Raw genomic sequence first — 15,109 nt, 5'->3', positions numbered from 1 at the left:
CTCGTCCGACCTATTTTTTTTCGAAATCATATTTTTCCATTCTAATTCGAAAAAAACGAGATGGTTCGAGCGATGCTCGTATTTGACACATCCATATATACGCGTATTTCTTTTTATTAATAATAATACATTTTTTCATTCTATATTATATTATCTCGTGAAATTATAGATATTTATATTTGTATCATATTTATAAGTTGAAATAAACATACTACAAGTTCAAAAACCAACTAATCGCTATCATTGTATATGATTGCAATATTGATTGGATCCTTAATCAATAAAATAAAATTTTAAAAAATTTAAAAATAGAAATATTGGTGCAAATTATTGTATTTGTTGTGATGACACAACGACTACGACAATAATAATGAAAATGATGATGATAATAATAATAATAATAATAATAATAATAATAATAATAATAATAATAATAATAATAATAATAATTACGAAAAAAGGAAAATAAATAAAGAAAATGGAAGGCTAAAATGGACCCAATCTTGTGACCAACATGGACCCAAATGTTCGGGCCCAACTCGGGAGGAAAAGGCGGAGTGCTGACGTGGGAGATGCATGGTGTGGGACCTACACAAACCCAAAACATCATGACGATTCGCTATCCTCTCCGTCCTCTGTTCCAGGTACGATATCGTAGCACCGGATCATTACCACATCCCTCCACGCGCCGTCCACGAATCATCCAGCGCGTGATTGTGATGTGATTCCGTAGAACGTATCCACGGACCATGGAGAGATCGTGGCACCAGTGTCTGTCTCGATTTAATTATTTCGTCATGTGGGTATATATAACAATATATACATTATACAGATTTGTTTTTCAACGCGAAATAATATCCATGAAATCTTCCTTTTTAGTAAAATAAAAGTCAAAAAAGAAGAGGATATACGGTTGTTACAAGAGATAAATAACACAACTGAAACTCAAACAGCGCATATCGAAACATGGGATTCCAATGAACATAATTAGCAATATAGTATTTATTCCATCCAAATACATATATATATATATATACACATATATATATTGTGAGCAGTGCCACGAATGATCCAAATGGGAGAGGCCGATGATGATAAACATCAACAGATTATATAAAGTAAACCCAGCTTATTTAACAAACCAGAGAAATAAAAAAAAAATAAAGGAAATCGATGAGCACATAATAATATCGCATTATTAGAGCGCATGACTCTGAAAGCCAGAAAGCTGAAAACAAGAAACAAGAGAGAGACAGAGAGAGAGAGAGAGAGACATCCTTCGTCCAATTACCCGTCTCGACTTTTACGGGGAGATTCATAAATTTGTGGGGAAAAGAATTTCAGGTGAACAAAAGGGGAGAGGATCGATGAAACTTACACCGCAATAACACGTATTTCGATAACGAGAAGGTGAAGGAGAAGGAGAGGAAGCAATCGAGAATCGTCGTTTTTTAGTGAGCGGATCAAGGGAAACAGGGAAGAGACAGAGAGAAGAGAGAGATTTTCCGGCGGTCTGCCGTTCTGAGTCCCGGCGGACCTGGCCTGATCCAATCTTCGGATTGCCCATTTGTCTGATTTCCCGGTTCGGTTAAGGTTGCGCTGAAATTTCCCTCTTTTTCAATTTTTGGTTGTTACCCATTTATCAGATCTTCCAAATTTTGAAATTTGAATCGGAATTTTTTCTGCTCTCCGATGTGGGCTTTGCTTGATTGAAGATGCAGCATAATCTATTCACAGCAATGCGAAGTTTGAAGATTATAGAAGGATGTAAAGGGACGCAGGTTTACGCTCTCAACCCCTCAGCTCCTCCAAACTGTCGACCCCCCGCCTCCTCCGCCGGGAAGCGGTGACGGAGGCGGGGGCGGAGGAGTCGGCGACAAGCTCCTTCAGCACCTCCAAGACCATCTTCGTGTCAACTCGATCCGATCCAAATCCTCCCGGACTTATCCACCGCCGACCCAAACAAACGCCGTCGCTGCGCGGGATTCCCTCCTCCCTTATGGACTCCCCGCCACGTCTCTGCTCGAGCCCCAGATCGATCCCTGCCTGAAATTTGTAGATTTCATCGAGAAGCTCGCCGAAGTCTACCGTCGGATCGAGAATTGCCCGCAATTCGAGAAATCGGGGGCGTATTTGGAACAATGCGCGATCTTCCGGGGCTTATCCGACCCAAAACTCTTCCGGCGGAGTCTCCGGTCTGCCAGACAACACGCCGTAGATGTCCACACGAAGGTTGTCTTGGCCTCTTGGCTCAGATTCGAGAGGAGAGAGGACGAGCTGATCGGAACGACCTCCATGGATTGCTGCGGCAGAAATCTGGAATGCCCACGAGCAACCCTTGTTTCCGGGTACGACCCGGAATCCGTTTACGACCCGTGTGTCTGTTCCAAAACTCCCAGAGCGGAACTCAACGACGATGTCTCAGAATGTTCGACTTCTGAAGAAGAAGATTACGACATGGCCTTTTGTATCGGCGACGACGAGGTTCGATGCGTTCGCTACAAGATCGCGTCTTTGTCGAGACCCTTTAAGGCAATGCTATACGGCGGCTTTAGAGAAACGAAACGAGAGACCATAAACTTTACGCAGAACGGAATCTCCATTGAAGGGATGAGAGCTGCAGAGATTTTCAGCAGAACCAAAAAGTTGGATATGTTCCCTCCGAATATTGTCTTGGAGCTTCTTACATTGGCCAATCGCTTCTGCTGCGACGAATTGAAATCCGCATGTGATTTGTATTTAGCGAATCGTGTTAGTAATTTGGATGATGCAATGTTGTTGATCGAATACGGGTTGGAGGAATCAGCATATCTCCTTGTGGCGGCTTGTCTGCAGGTTTTTCTCAGAGAGCTGCCAAGTTCTATGCATAACCCGAATGTGTTAAAGATATTCTGCAGCACAGAGGGCCGGGAAAGATTGGCATCATTAGGGCACGCCTCTTTTACCCTTTACTTCTTCTTGAGCCAGATAACAATGGAGGATGATATGAAGTGTAACACGACAGTGATGCTCTTGGAACGTATGGTAGAATGTGCTGTGGAGACATGGCAGAAACAGCTTGCGTATCACCAGTTAGGTGTTGTGATGCTCGAGAGGAAAGAATATAAGGATGCTCAGAGATGGTTTGATGCAGCGGTTGAAGAAGGGCATGTTTATTCCCACGTGGGTGTTGCTAGGTCAAAGTTCAAGCGTGGCCATAGATACTCTGCTTACAAGATTATCAACTCCTTGATTTCGGATTGCACTCCGGCTGGATGGATGTACCAGGAGAGGTCATTGTACTGCAGCGGTAAAGAGAAACTTGTTGATTTGGATACAGGAACTGAGTTAGACCCAACTCTGATGTTCCCGTACAAGTACCGGGCTGTTGCCTTGGTAGAGGAGAATCAGTACGGGGCTGCCATTGTGGAACTGAACAAGATTATCGGATTTAAGGTATCTTCAGACTGTTTGGAGATGCGGGCATGGATTTCTATCGCTATGGAGGATTATGAAGGGGCTCTGAAAGATATCCGTGCACTTTTGACGTTGGAGCCGAACTTCCAGATGTTCAACCGTAAAATCCATGGGGACCATATGGTAGAACTGCTCCGCCCGTTAGTCCAGCAATGGAGCCAGGCTGACTGCTGGATGCAGCTTTACGATCGGTGGTCTTCCGTGGACGACATCGGATCTTTGGCGGTAGTTCATCATATGCTTTCGGAAGATCCTGGGAAAAGCCTTTTGCGGTTCAGACAGTCTCTTCTTCTGTTAAGGTTATATGTTTTTTAAGCTTTTTTGATGAATGAAGCTATTTTTTGTACATAGAATTAGCGATTTGTGATTTTTGGGTTCCATGGTTTTGCATACGACAGGTTGAACTGTCAAAAGGCGGCGATGCGTAGTCTAAGGCTGGCTAGGAACCATTCCAAGTCAGAGCACGAGAGACTTGTCTATGAAGGATGGATATTATATGACACAGGCCACCGGGAGGAAGCCCTGGCTAAGGCCGAAGAGTCCATTTCAAACCAGAGATCTTTCGAGGCATTTTTCCTCAAAGCTTATGCACTTGCGGATTCCACTCTTGACCCCGAGTCCTCAAAGTATGTCATCCAACTCCTTGAAGAAGCACTTCGGTGCCCTTCAGACGGTCTTCGTAAGGGGCAAGTAAGTATATAAAGTTCGGCACTTTTCGTCAAGCAATTCCATTTCGGTTTACTACTTCTCGGCTTTTTTCATTCTCTAATGAATGATCATCATCATCTCTCGGCTGTGTCATTATTCATCTTCGCTGTTACTGAATCAAGCTTTCTTAGCGTTCTGCACAAGGTGGTGACATAATAGTGCATATTTCCAATAAATGGAATATCGTCCCCCTCGGGTTGTCCATAGTGTATAGGAATTCGTGATTCAAAGTTTCGGTTTTTAAATCCAAAGTCCATATGCAGTTTGTGAGATGATAATGTGGTGCCATCGGATGGTTCTGCAGTTGAATTCTTGTCCATTTCGTCGAGCAATTCGAGTGCTGTGATTTATGGTATTGATGTTTGTGACAGGCATTGAACAACTTGGGAAGTGTATATGTGGACTGTGATAAGCTGGATCTTGCAGCCGATTGCTACATGAACGCACTCAACATCAAACATACGAGAGCTCACCAAGGTCTTGCTCGGGTTTATCATCTTAAAGACCAAAGGAAAGCTGCATTCGATGAGATGACAAAGTTGATAGAGAAAGCTCAGAACAGTGCCTCGGCTTACGAGAAACGCTCTGAGTATTGCGACCGGGAGATGGCACAGAGCGATCTCAGCATGGCCTCGCAGCTTGACCCCTTACGAACTTACCCTTACAGATACAGAGCCGCAGGTAATATACTACTAATTTCTTCTTGTTTCAGTCATATACAATCGCGTGCTCGGCACCAGAAAATGGATTTTTTTTATCCTCAAACTCGTGTAAATGGGTATGGCTAAAACCATAGTTTTAGCAGATTTTGATATAAAAACCTTTTATCTAATAAAGTTTTGAGTGGCTAAAAACATTGTAAATGGAAGTGCTTAATAACATTTGTAATAAGGAGCTTCCTACTAAAAAGTTTAATAAGATTTCCTTGAACAAAAAGATCCTAAAATGATAATTCCGGCATGCTTGCATCAAGTGTTCAGCCGAGACACGATTTCCGCTCTGACGTTTTCCTTGCTGTTTCGAACAAACGAGGATCTAGTCTCCCTTTTGACAGCGGATTTGGTTGTTGTTTTTTCCAGTTTTGATGGACGACCACAAAGAAGGTGAAGCGATAGCCGAGCTGACGAGGGCCATAGCGTTTAAACCGGACATACAGCTATTGCATCTAAGGGCAGCATTCTATGATTCGACGGGAGAATACGCTGCAGCAATCAGAGACTGCGAAGCAGCGTTGTGTCTTGATCCCGGACATGCAGATACACTCGAACTCTATCACAAAGCACTCGAGCAACATTCTCCAGATAAGTAGAGAGAGAGTTTCGGATGTAATCTGATCTCTTCTGCCTCTGTTACTGGTAAAAGCTTCTTCTAGGTCATTCCATTCCTCCTAGAAGAAGATTCAGCCATAAACTCTCTCTCTCTCTCTCTCTCTCTACCTGTTTCTCTGGTGATATTCAAAGGGTTGGTCCAAAGGAGCAAGAATAGCATGTAAATAGCAAACTTGGTATATGATTGGATGACTGGAAGAGGACAATGTATAGTAGTGAAGTGCAGAGTGTTCTTGCTGCTGAAAGGAGACTCATTTTCTGGCCAAAGGAACACAGGAGACTCGTGGACTTTCTTGTTCTGTCCTGTTGTGTTAGATGTTTTCTTTTAATTATTTGTTTTTTTTTAATTCTCGGGGTTAAGGGCATTGATTATATACGTAATTGTGTATCTGTAACTTTTTGTTCCCTTGTTTGTTGTACGGATTCTCAGGCTTCTGAGATTTTTTCCCCCCTTCCAAAAGCTGCCAAAAAACAAAGAGAGTGTATCCATACGACTTCTATTTGTTCTCTGCTTCTTTGGTTCTTTTCTCATAGATAATTGCTTCGACTTCGTGCTGTTTACATATATATATATATATATATATGTATGTATGTATGTATGTATGTATGTATGTATGTATGTATGTATGTATGTATGTATGTATGTATGTATGTATGTATGTATGTATGTATGTATGTATGTATGTATAAACTTTCTCTCTTTCTTTGCTTTTTTCCAATATTTTCATTTCGGAATGGATAAGAAAATTTCTTGTTTGTTCCATTATTGTGCGACCAAATCACCCATTAAATTGCGATCTCAAATTCAACGCCTCAGAAATTAGATATTTAATCATTAACAAAAAAAAAAAATCAACTCCCTCTGCTGTTTATATATATATATATATATATATGTATGTATGTATGTATGTATGTATGTATGTATGTATGTATGTATGTATGTATGTATGTATAAACTTTCTCTCTTTCTTTGCTTTTTTCCAATATTTTCATTTCGGAATGGATAAGAAAATTTCTTGTTTGTTCCATTATTGTGCGACCAAATCACCCATTAAATTGCGATCTCAAATTCAACGCCTCAGAAATTAGATATTTAATCATTAACAAAAAAAAAAAATCAACTCCCTCTCTCTTGATAAAAATAAAATAAAAAATTAATCAAATGAAAAATATATCCTTATCACACATATATGTGGACCTAATGGGCCCGGTTACTCTTTATCGTGTTCCGATCTCGGTGAAAAGCCCAATATCTTAAAGTCCACTACTGTGGCAAAGAAGGCCCAAATTATACAAATAGGCCCAAATGACAGAACCCCCCCCCCCCTAACAACTCATCGTTATAAATTATATAATTAGCAAACTAGGGTTTTTGTTCATCGTTCTCATACCTTGGGTTCGACTCGACACCGTCGGCGCTTAGCCTCAGAGGAATCCGGGGGCGTTTGGAGCTACACCTGCAAATATGGTCCCTCTTCTTCTTCTTCTCTCTTCTCTCCTCTCCACATTATCTCGCTCCGAGTCACTGGTCTCAATCTGTGGTTTATCTGTAGAAACAGATCCTCTGATTTTCTGTATGTTATGGGTTTCTGTGGTTGTTTAGCGCTCTGGGATTCGTTTACTGGATAGATTGCCATTATTATTTTTTTTTCAATTTAATGACTTCGTTAGTTTAGGACGACTGATTTGATGCGTGCTTGGATGTTATGATCAGGCGGTCTGTAGTATAGGATTCCGTATCTATGTGAACAGTAAATTTGTCTACGGTTTCTCTCCCTAGATCTCACCGGAGATGAGCAGTTTCTGATATCGCGGTCACTGTACTTTGATGTTTGTGAGTAAGGGTGATGTCATTAGGAGGATGGTTACGATTGTTTGTCCAAGATGATTATTTAGATTGTGTTTAATATCAAAATTAGGCTGATGTTCTTCGTTTTGACTTTTATTTTCAATGCAGGCGAGGGGATTGAAGAAACACTTGAAGAGGCTTAATGCCCCCAAGCACTGGATGCTCGACAAGCTTGGCGGTGCTTTTGTATGTTGTTTTCGTTAAAGTTTCATTGGTCGGATTGTGGATTTTCAGTATTATAATCTGCTATCTTGATGCTGTTTTGTGAAGGCCCCCAAGCCGTCTTCTGGACCTCACAAGTCGAGGGAGTGCCTTCCTCTCATCCTTATCATCCGAAACAGGTTGAAGTATGCTCTTACATACCGTGAAGTGATTGCCATCTTGATGCAAAGGCATGTCCTTGTTGATGGAAAAGTTAGGACGGACAAGACATACCCAGCTGGTTTCATGGGTAAGCCATGGCTTGACTTTTACTTTGTTTATGTTTCTGACATCTGGTTATGTAGCAATTAAGTAAAGGTTTATGCTTTACGGTTCACAGATGTCGTGTCTATCCCGAAGACAAATGAGAATTTCCGTCTTTTGTATGACACCAAGGGACGTTTCCGTCTCCACTCCATCAGGGATGAGGAAGCAAAGGTTTGTTTCCTGTGTCCTAATCTCTTGGATGTTAAAACTGAACTAATCCCATATCAAGTGCTTCTCAACTTCTGGTCAAGAGCTTTTGTAGTTGACCATTGTCATAGCTTGTCTTAGACTGATGGTTGATACGTACAAGACAAGTCATTGCTCCCATGTTTTGTTCCAACAAGCTTCTGAAATTTGGTTGTGCAGTTCAAGCTCTGCAAGGTCAGGTCAGTCCAGTTTGGTCAGAAGGGCATTCCTTACCTGAACACCTATGACGGTCGCACCATCCGATACCCAGACCCGCTCATCAAGGCTAACGACACCATCAAGCTGGACCTGGAGAGCAATAAGATTGTAGACTTCATCAAGTTTGATGTGGGGAATGTGGTGATGGTGACTGGAGGGAGAAACAGAGGTAGGGTGGGTGTGATAAAGAACAGGGAGAAGCATAAGGGAAGCTTTGACACCATTCACATTCAGGATGCTACAGGGCATGAGTTTGCGACAAGGATGGGGAATGTGTTCACCATTGGCAAAGGAACAAAGCCATGGGTGTCTCTTCCAAAGGGTAAAGGAATTAAGCTGAGCATCATTGAGGAAGCCAGGAAGAGGCTTGCATCCCAGCAAGCTGCTTGAGCACTACTCTCCTTTTCTTATTCCCATGTCTGGACAAGTGATGCTTTTACGTTTTCTTATTCCTAGAAGGATTCGGTTTACTCTTTTTTTTTTTTTTGGGATTCTGAGCTCGGTTTTGGACTTGTTATGTGTCTTACTTATCATCGAGTTATGGATATTATCTGGGCTTTCCGTAAGTTGCTTAGATTCCGACGATGTTTTTCGATTTACCTGATGCTTGTTGTTTCATTTGTCAAAATATATTAAATCCTTTTGACGATGCTTGTTTGGACGTAATCATTATACATTAAAAGCAACTTCATATACAATCAATTAGGCACCAGTGGTCTAGTGGTAGAATAGTACCCTGCCACGGTACAGACCCGGGTTCGATTCCCGGCTGGGGCAGTTTTTTGAAACAAAACATCGACTTTCCCTATCAAACATAAAAACAACATTTTTTTTGCACCTGGCTTGGGTTGTTGTTGACACAAGGAGAAGCAGATACACAAAACTTACTTTGGCAATTTTTATTATACAATCTACTGAATGAACACGTGAGATCTTACGGAGAGAGAGCCAAAGTTAGAATTTCTCGACAACAACACCAGCCCTTAGTACCTCATAAGCATCTCTGCTCCTGCTTTTCTTCATCCCGACCGTGAAATGTGCCTTCGAAGCATCGGCCGAGATACATGTCACTTTCACCCATATCATCGTCACCTTTGTTTTGATGCCTTCAACCTCCGCCATCTTCCCTTTCTCCAGGTACCCTGTCACCGTCGTGGAAAACCTCAGGACGGATGAGTCTTTGTACCCGACCTCACAGGTTTCGGGTATGAACACTGAGCTTTCCAGTCTCCTCGTTAAACTCGTAATTGGTGGCATCACTTGGAAAGATTCCTATTGGTAGTCCGTATTCCTTTAGCAGCTCAGGCAATGGCTTTTGCATTTTTCCTATTTGACAAAAAAAATCGGGGCTTCCATTCAACTGTCGCACTCTACATGATGATAGGAAAGAGAAAAACTTCAAATACAGGGCTTCTGAAGGCTTGATTGATAGAATGGTTAAAGCAAACAACTGGTGGTGTGATAATCAAGATGATTTACACGTATTTAACTCAATTCAACATCTTTCACGAAACAGAAGAGCAGAAGATTTAGTCTTTGAATGAAAGTTATTAGCCAACTGGCGAGATTTAAATAAATACCATTGTCTTCAAAGCTAAGAGCACAGCTATTCACACATTTAGTTCAATCTTTACATGTTCACAGAAATCATCAAAACAAGCAAACAGAGGCATCATATAACCAGAGCTGAAAGAAGAATAAACCTTTGAGTTTGTTGACCAACCACTTGGTACCTCCTTCAATACTGCTAGACAACGACTGCAGGGAAGAAGAGGATATCAGATTCAGGACACATGATGCCCCATCAAAGATATGTAAGAAACGTTAACCTTTACATATCATGTGTTACAAACCACTACACATGTTTGTAACATGAGAAATAGAACTAAACGGATCCTAACACTTGATATAAGAATGAACTTCACATAGTTCAATACGCGTATTCGCCATTTCTACAACATCTCCAGAATCTTCAATCTAGTTTCCGAAAAGATTATGTTTCCTTATTCGTAAGGATGATTAGATAATATCCTAATCCCATTAAGATGCAGAAACTTTCCTAGTTTGCACGCTTGTACCTCTACAAAAGGAAAGATGATCGTAGGAAATAGGAATAAATCCACATCTTTTTCAAAACAAAGTTGTGGGGATTTATCAGTCTCAAATACCAACCACAAGTGGTATAATCAAATTCAAGGTTTCGCCAAATGGCCTATACAAATCAGCGCCGTAGATGACGAATTCATTCAAATCTCCAGAAGAACATAGATTCTTTTTTTCTGCAACGTCGTTGCTTTTGATCAACTCCACAATAAATAGCACTTGTATTAACATGTTTGTACCGATTCCGGACCCACGTAAATGCCAAATCACGAACACGCAATCAATATTAACGAAAATCACGCTCAAAACCAGCGGATCAAAACATTGTTCCTTCATCAAAACAACAAAAATATGGGAGTCAACCCTTTTCCCCGTTAAACCTAGATAAACAGAAAAGTTGAAAACCCTAAATCAACCGATATACCATGAGCTAAGGAAGCTGGAATTTCTCGGAAATTGGACTGGAATTAAAGGGAAAACTTAAAAGTAACACTCAAATCGAATAAACCATAAAAACAAATTCAAAAAAGGGAAGAAGAAGAACGTTGAAATCGTCGCCGACGGAGTTGAGCTCTTTGTTCGCCTTTCGGCCTAACCAATAGGATCCCACCTTGTTCAGTATCTGATCCATCTCGTCACCCAAACCCTAATTCTACAATCACTGCCCCTTTTCCCCTCTTTTCGTCTACCAAAAAAAAAAAGATGAAGAACGACTTATCCGGTGAGGGCGCTGAATATGAGGTCTATTTGAGGAAGTCGTTGCTTGCAATCGTTCGTACTACTCCATGACTTGCAAACGTGTCGATTACCCTTTGGCCTTTGACATGCCTCCACGTCTCTACCCTTGTAAACGGCGCACCATTGCTCCCCTCTGTCTCGAAACGGCAAGAACTCTAACCCTCCTGAAGAAAAATATATAAATTCGAATGCTAATGAGGATTTTTGAAGGCGGTGACAGAAAAATCTTCACATGGAAAAAAAAAATTGATAGGAAAAATATTAACACTAGCATAAATGCCACTAGAATGTATCTAGAAAATACTATTATTATTGATTTTGTTTAAGGTAATTGGTTATTTTTGGGGAAAAAAAAACTAAACACATGGCCTCAGTATTTAATAAAAAGTAAAGATTAATCACAAATAAAGGACCACATCTTTCTTGGAAATCTCAAAGACCAAAACTCATTTATTGCGTAAACTCATATATGATAAATGTGCAATTCTTTTTCCTTTCTTTTTTATTATCTTTTGCATTAATTTTCTCTTGTTATATATATATATATATATATATATAAGGGCCGGATAACTTGTGTGTGTGTATATAACATATGGTAGAGAGGGATGGAGCTAGGTGTGTCTATCGAGAGTGGGCCTGACTCGGCCCAATTTAACCTGAGTCCGCAGTCGTTTTCGAATATTTTGGGTTCAGGTTAAGATCGATCTATTTTTTTTTTTTTGCATCTATACACCTAAATGGCTAAATTCGAAGTTCGGTCTAATAGGATTCGGACTCCGTTCAATTTTTTCTTTGCAAACATCTTTTTAAACTTTTTGTAATATTTAAAAAAAAAAATTATTTCGAACTTTCAAACCGATCCGAATTCCGATTTGAGTTCATCTCAAAAGCAAAAATTTTTTCGAATAAAAAAACATAGACTCGAAATCCGATATTTTTCGTACATTCATTTTGTTATTGTTTTTATTTTCTTATAAAATGGCATCTCCACCTTTTGTCTTTGCAAATCTATCCAAATTAATAATTTAGCTTTACGTTTTGTCGCCGAAAAAAGCTGTGTTTTGTTGCTTTTCGCAAATTAAATAGCGGGGAATATGGAATATATTCACGCATGGCCTCAAAAACTAATTCAATTGATTTTCGTTAAAATATACATATATATATATATATATATATATTTCTCCCAACCATAGAAAATTCGATTAACGGTTTTCGAAAAATTGCAATCCGACATCTCTCTTCTAATACGGAAAAAAAAACATACACGCATACGCTTTTTCAATATTGAGTAATCGAATCCAAAAGAGAATACGGGATTAAGGATATCTGAATACATACAATACCAAACGTAAACGAAAATTGCCCGAATGGCAAAGACCATAAAGAAATATCCACCAACAAGAAGGCCGTGGGGTTTAAAGGTCACGTAATATTTTTCTCCCAACCATAGAAAATTAATTAAATCTGATTTTATTCAATAAGACTGATATATCCCCCATGAAATATTAAATATGATTCCTAAGTGTTATATATCAAAATCCCAAAGGTGAGAGATACGGTGTCACGTTCCCCGATTCCCTTGGACGTGTGAATCTTCTTCCTTCACAGGCTCATGGACCCAACAGGCAACAACCACTTGATCTTTTTTTATATATATATATATATGGTGCAAGGCCCGTGAGATGTCGTCACCCATGAGATAATATTATATTTTTCCAAAAATCAAGAAAATATTTTTGCCCCCTTTTTTTTTATTTTGTAAGACATGAATCAATATTTTTCATGTTAATTTAGGATTTGACGATCATTTACTACTGAATTGCGGTTTATGATTCGTTTGCATGGTTCGGTTACCGTTAATATTTATATGCAAAACTGTAACTGGTCGTGGTTTTAACTACGATTGGGAATTGAAAGTTCATAATATAAATGGTTTTTTTAGCGTTAAATTATCCATAGAGAAAGTTTGAATTTCGATGAATATTACAAAATTGTTGGCCACCAAGATTTTTGTAACTGCATTGTTTTTTTCTTCTCCATATTGGTTTTATTTACAGAATAACGAACATGCCATTAATCTCTGGATAGGAAATTTCATTATGCATTACGAATTGTCGGTCAATTTTGTTAATAAGACAAAGATCATAAACACTGAACCGGAACCGTATTTGTTATAGAGACAATGCAATAAATTTTTTTATGACGTCAGATTGGTTTTTATTGTGCTATTAAATGAGATCACAACGAGCCAGGAAGGTATGAAACCGAAAGGGTCAAAGTCATGAAATCGTAAGCTCCCAACGAGCAAAACGAATTGACCAAAGGGTAAGTCAGTGGGCCCATTTACCCGACCCGACCCGACCCGATGATCATGCGGCCTCTCGCAACTTGCCATCTTTCTTTTCATATATATATTTCAAAGAAGAACAAAGATTGGTCGTTCTTTAGAAAATGGAAAGATTCTTGGGTTTTTTTCGTCATGAACATCTATATAATGCTCTTTTTATGTTCAATAAACTTTGCAGTTATTCTAAAACCGATCCCAAAGATACGATTTTATATTTTATGAAACAAAATGAGAATAAAATAATTTGAAATTAAACCAAATAATTAAGGTACAAGAGAGGTTAATTAATTAATTTATGCTCTTGTCCTACGTAATATTAAACTTGAAAACGGAGAATTGGATCCATCGTGATTTCATCAATAACTCCATAAACAAAATACCGATACGTATTTTGCGAAGTTGGGAAGGAATATTCTCACACCACTACGTTTAACCTGGTTGTTCCTTACATAATTTTACAACAAAAAATCAAAGATATGTAAAATTTAATAATAAATTCATCATATAAATGATGATATAGCAATGCATTTTTTTTTAGTTTGAACGAAGAAGTTTCTAATTTTACGCGTACGCATCTTGTTTGTTTCTGTCTTTTTTTTCTACACAACTTGTTTCGGGTTTTATTTGGCTCAGCGAAATAAAAATCGCATATAAATACCAAAACTTTTACAAAAATCTCAAATAAATACTTTAATTATAAAATTTCCATATAAATATCTAAATCTTTCTAAAATTCTATATAAATAACTAGATTTCTGAAAATTTTCTAAATAAAACTAAAATCTGTCAATGACATCACTAATTTTTATTTGAAAAATATCTAAAATTTTTATTTATTTGAATTTTTTTTTAAAATCTAAATATTTCTACAGAATTTTTAAAAATTCAAATATTTATATAAAAATTTGATAATTTAGATATTTATTTGAGTTTTTCATACAAATTTAGGTATTTATATACTTTGACTAAAAAAACGAAGGCGCAATTGATTTGAAATACAAGGGCAGAAGCGTAATTTAACACATGCAACTAGGCTGAGTTTCGTCACCGCCCACATGAAAATTTCTCTCTCTAGAACCCAGCACTGGGGAGAGAAACAGCACATCCAACTCTCTGGTAATCGCTGTAAAGTTTAAATCTTTCGAAACCTCTTTTCTTTCTTTTTCCCTTCTTTATATACAACATTGGTTTGCCCCAATCCAACTCTTGAATCTGCATACTTCGCATAAACCAACCAAACAAGAACAGATTCCCACAAACCCTAAACCCGAATCAGATCAAGAAGATCGGAAAACAAGAAGCAGAAGTTTGACAAACCATTGCTAAGGTCGAACATGCTCGCTCATCCACCCAAACCTTCAGCTCTTCCCGTCCACTGGCTGGTCAGGACATCCGACGGCGCCACCGACTCCGGCGAGAAGGTGACGTGGCACGCCGAGTTCGAGAGACGCTGCCCTTCTCTGTCCAGCGAATCCGCGGCGGCGCGTTACCACACGCACGAGGTGGGGCGAAACCAGTGCTGCTCCGCCGTGGTGCAGGAGATCGCTGCCCCCATCTCTGCCGTGTGGTCCGTCGTCCGCCGCTTCGACAACCCTCAGGCCTACAAGCACTTCGTCAAGAGCTGCCACGTCATCCTCGGAGACGGCCACGTCGGCTCCCTCCGCGAAGTCCACGTCGTCTCCGGCCTACCCGCCCCCAGCAGCACCG

The 15,109-nt window shown here is 39.5% G+C and overlaps 3 protein-coding genes, 1 non-coding gene and 1 pseudogene across 6 annotated transcripts in view; 4 read left to right on the top strand and 1 right to left on the bottom strand.

The window, feature by feature from the left end:
• The first annotated feature begins 1,208 nt into the window (after positions 1–1,208).
• Positions 1,209–6,005, top strand: LOC104823373 (ethylene-overproduction protein 1-like). The gene is given in 6 exon segments (XM_010554932.2): positions 1,209–1,593; positions 1,716–1,820; positions 1,822–3,755; positions 3,855–4,146; positions 4,536–4,845; positions 5,244–6,005. Coding segments are annotated over 5 exon segments (2,871 nt in total). The 5' UTR covers positions 1,209–1,593; the 3' UTR covers positions 5,474–6,005.
• Positions 6,006–6,866: 861 nt separating this feature from the next.
• On the top strand, positions 6,867–8,796 carry LOC104823372 (40S ribosomal protein S4-3). 2 transcript variants are annotated; one of them, XM_010554931.1, is made up of 5 exons: positions 6,867–6,960; positions 7,450–7,527; positions 7,612–7,792; positions 7,883–7,980; positions 8,176–8,796. In XM_010554931.1, the coding sequence occupies exons 1-5, from the start codon at positions 6,958–6,960 to the stop codon at positions 8,602–8,604; spliced, it is 789 nt and encodes a 262-aa protein (XP_010553233.1). In that variant the 5' UTR covers positions 6,867–6,957; the 3' UTR covers positions 8,605–8,796. The 2 variants fall into 2 exon arrangements, with proteins under 2 accessions (XP_010553233.1, XP_010553232.1); XM_010554930.1 differs by lacking the exon at positions 6,867–6,960 and having other exon boundaries at positions 7,444–7,527.
• A 124-nt stretch (positions 8,797–8,920) lies between these two features.
• Positions 8,921–8,991, top strand: TRNAG-GCC. Its single transcript has one exon. It is a non-coding gene; the product is annotated as a tRNA-Gly (tRNA).
• Positions 8,992–9,024: 33 nt separating this feature from the next.
• On the bottom strand, positions 9,025–11,203 carry LOC104823371 (annotated as a pseudogene).
• A 3,232-nt stretch (positions 11,204–14,435) lies between these two features.
• LOC104823370 (abscisic acid receptor PYL4-like) overlaps positions 14,436–15,109 on the top strand; it is a 1,354-nt gene continuing 680 nt past the window's right edge. Inside the window, exon 1 of one of the 2 annotated variants that reach the window (XM_010554928.1) lies at positions 14,436–15,096. In XM_010554928.1, the coding sequence (XP_010553230.1) occupies positions 14,737–15,096 (360 nt within the window). In that variant the 5' untranslated portion in view covers positions 14,436–14,736. The remainder of the gene's footprint in view (positions 15,097–15,109) is intronic. The other variant, XM_010554927.1, reaches the window with a different exon arrangement.

The sequence above is a fragment of the Tarenaya hassleriana genome, unplaced genomic scaffold, assembly GCF_000463585.1.
Source record: "Tarenaya hassleriana unplaced genomic scaffold, ASM46358v1 Cleome4, whole genome shotgun sequence".
Taxonomy (NCBI): Eukaryota; Viridiplantae; Streptophyta; class Magnoliopsida; order Brassicales; family Cleomaceae; genus Tarenaya; species Tarenaya hassleriana.
Note: the sequence above shows the minus strand (reverse complement) of the source record. Positions and strands in the feature narration are given on the sequence as shown.

What these genes read in the sequence shown, in the direction of transcription:
- LOC104823372 (XM_010554930.1), top strand. Translation starts at nt 7,444, where the DNA reads ATGCAGGCGAGGGGATTGAAGAAACACTTGAAGAGGCTTAATGCCCCC. An exon ending in ATACCCAGCTGGTTTCATGG is followed by an intron (nt 7,793 to 7,882) that starts GTAAGCCATGGC and finishes TACGGTTCACAG; the next exon opens with ATGTCGTGTCTATCCCGAAG. An exon ending in TCAGGGATGAGGAAGCAAAG is followed by an intron (nt 7,981 to 8,175) that starts GTTTGTTTCCTG and finishes TTGGTTGTGCAG; the next exon opens with TTCAAGCTCTGCAAGGTCAG.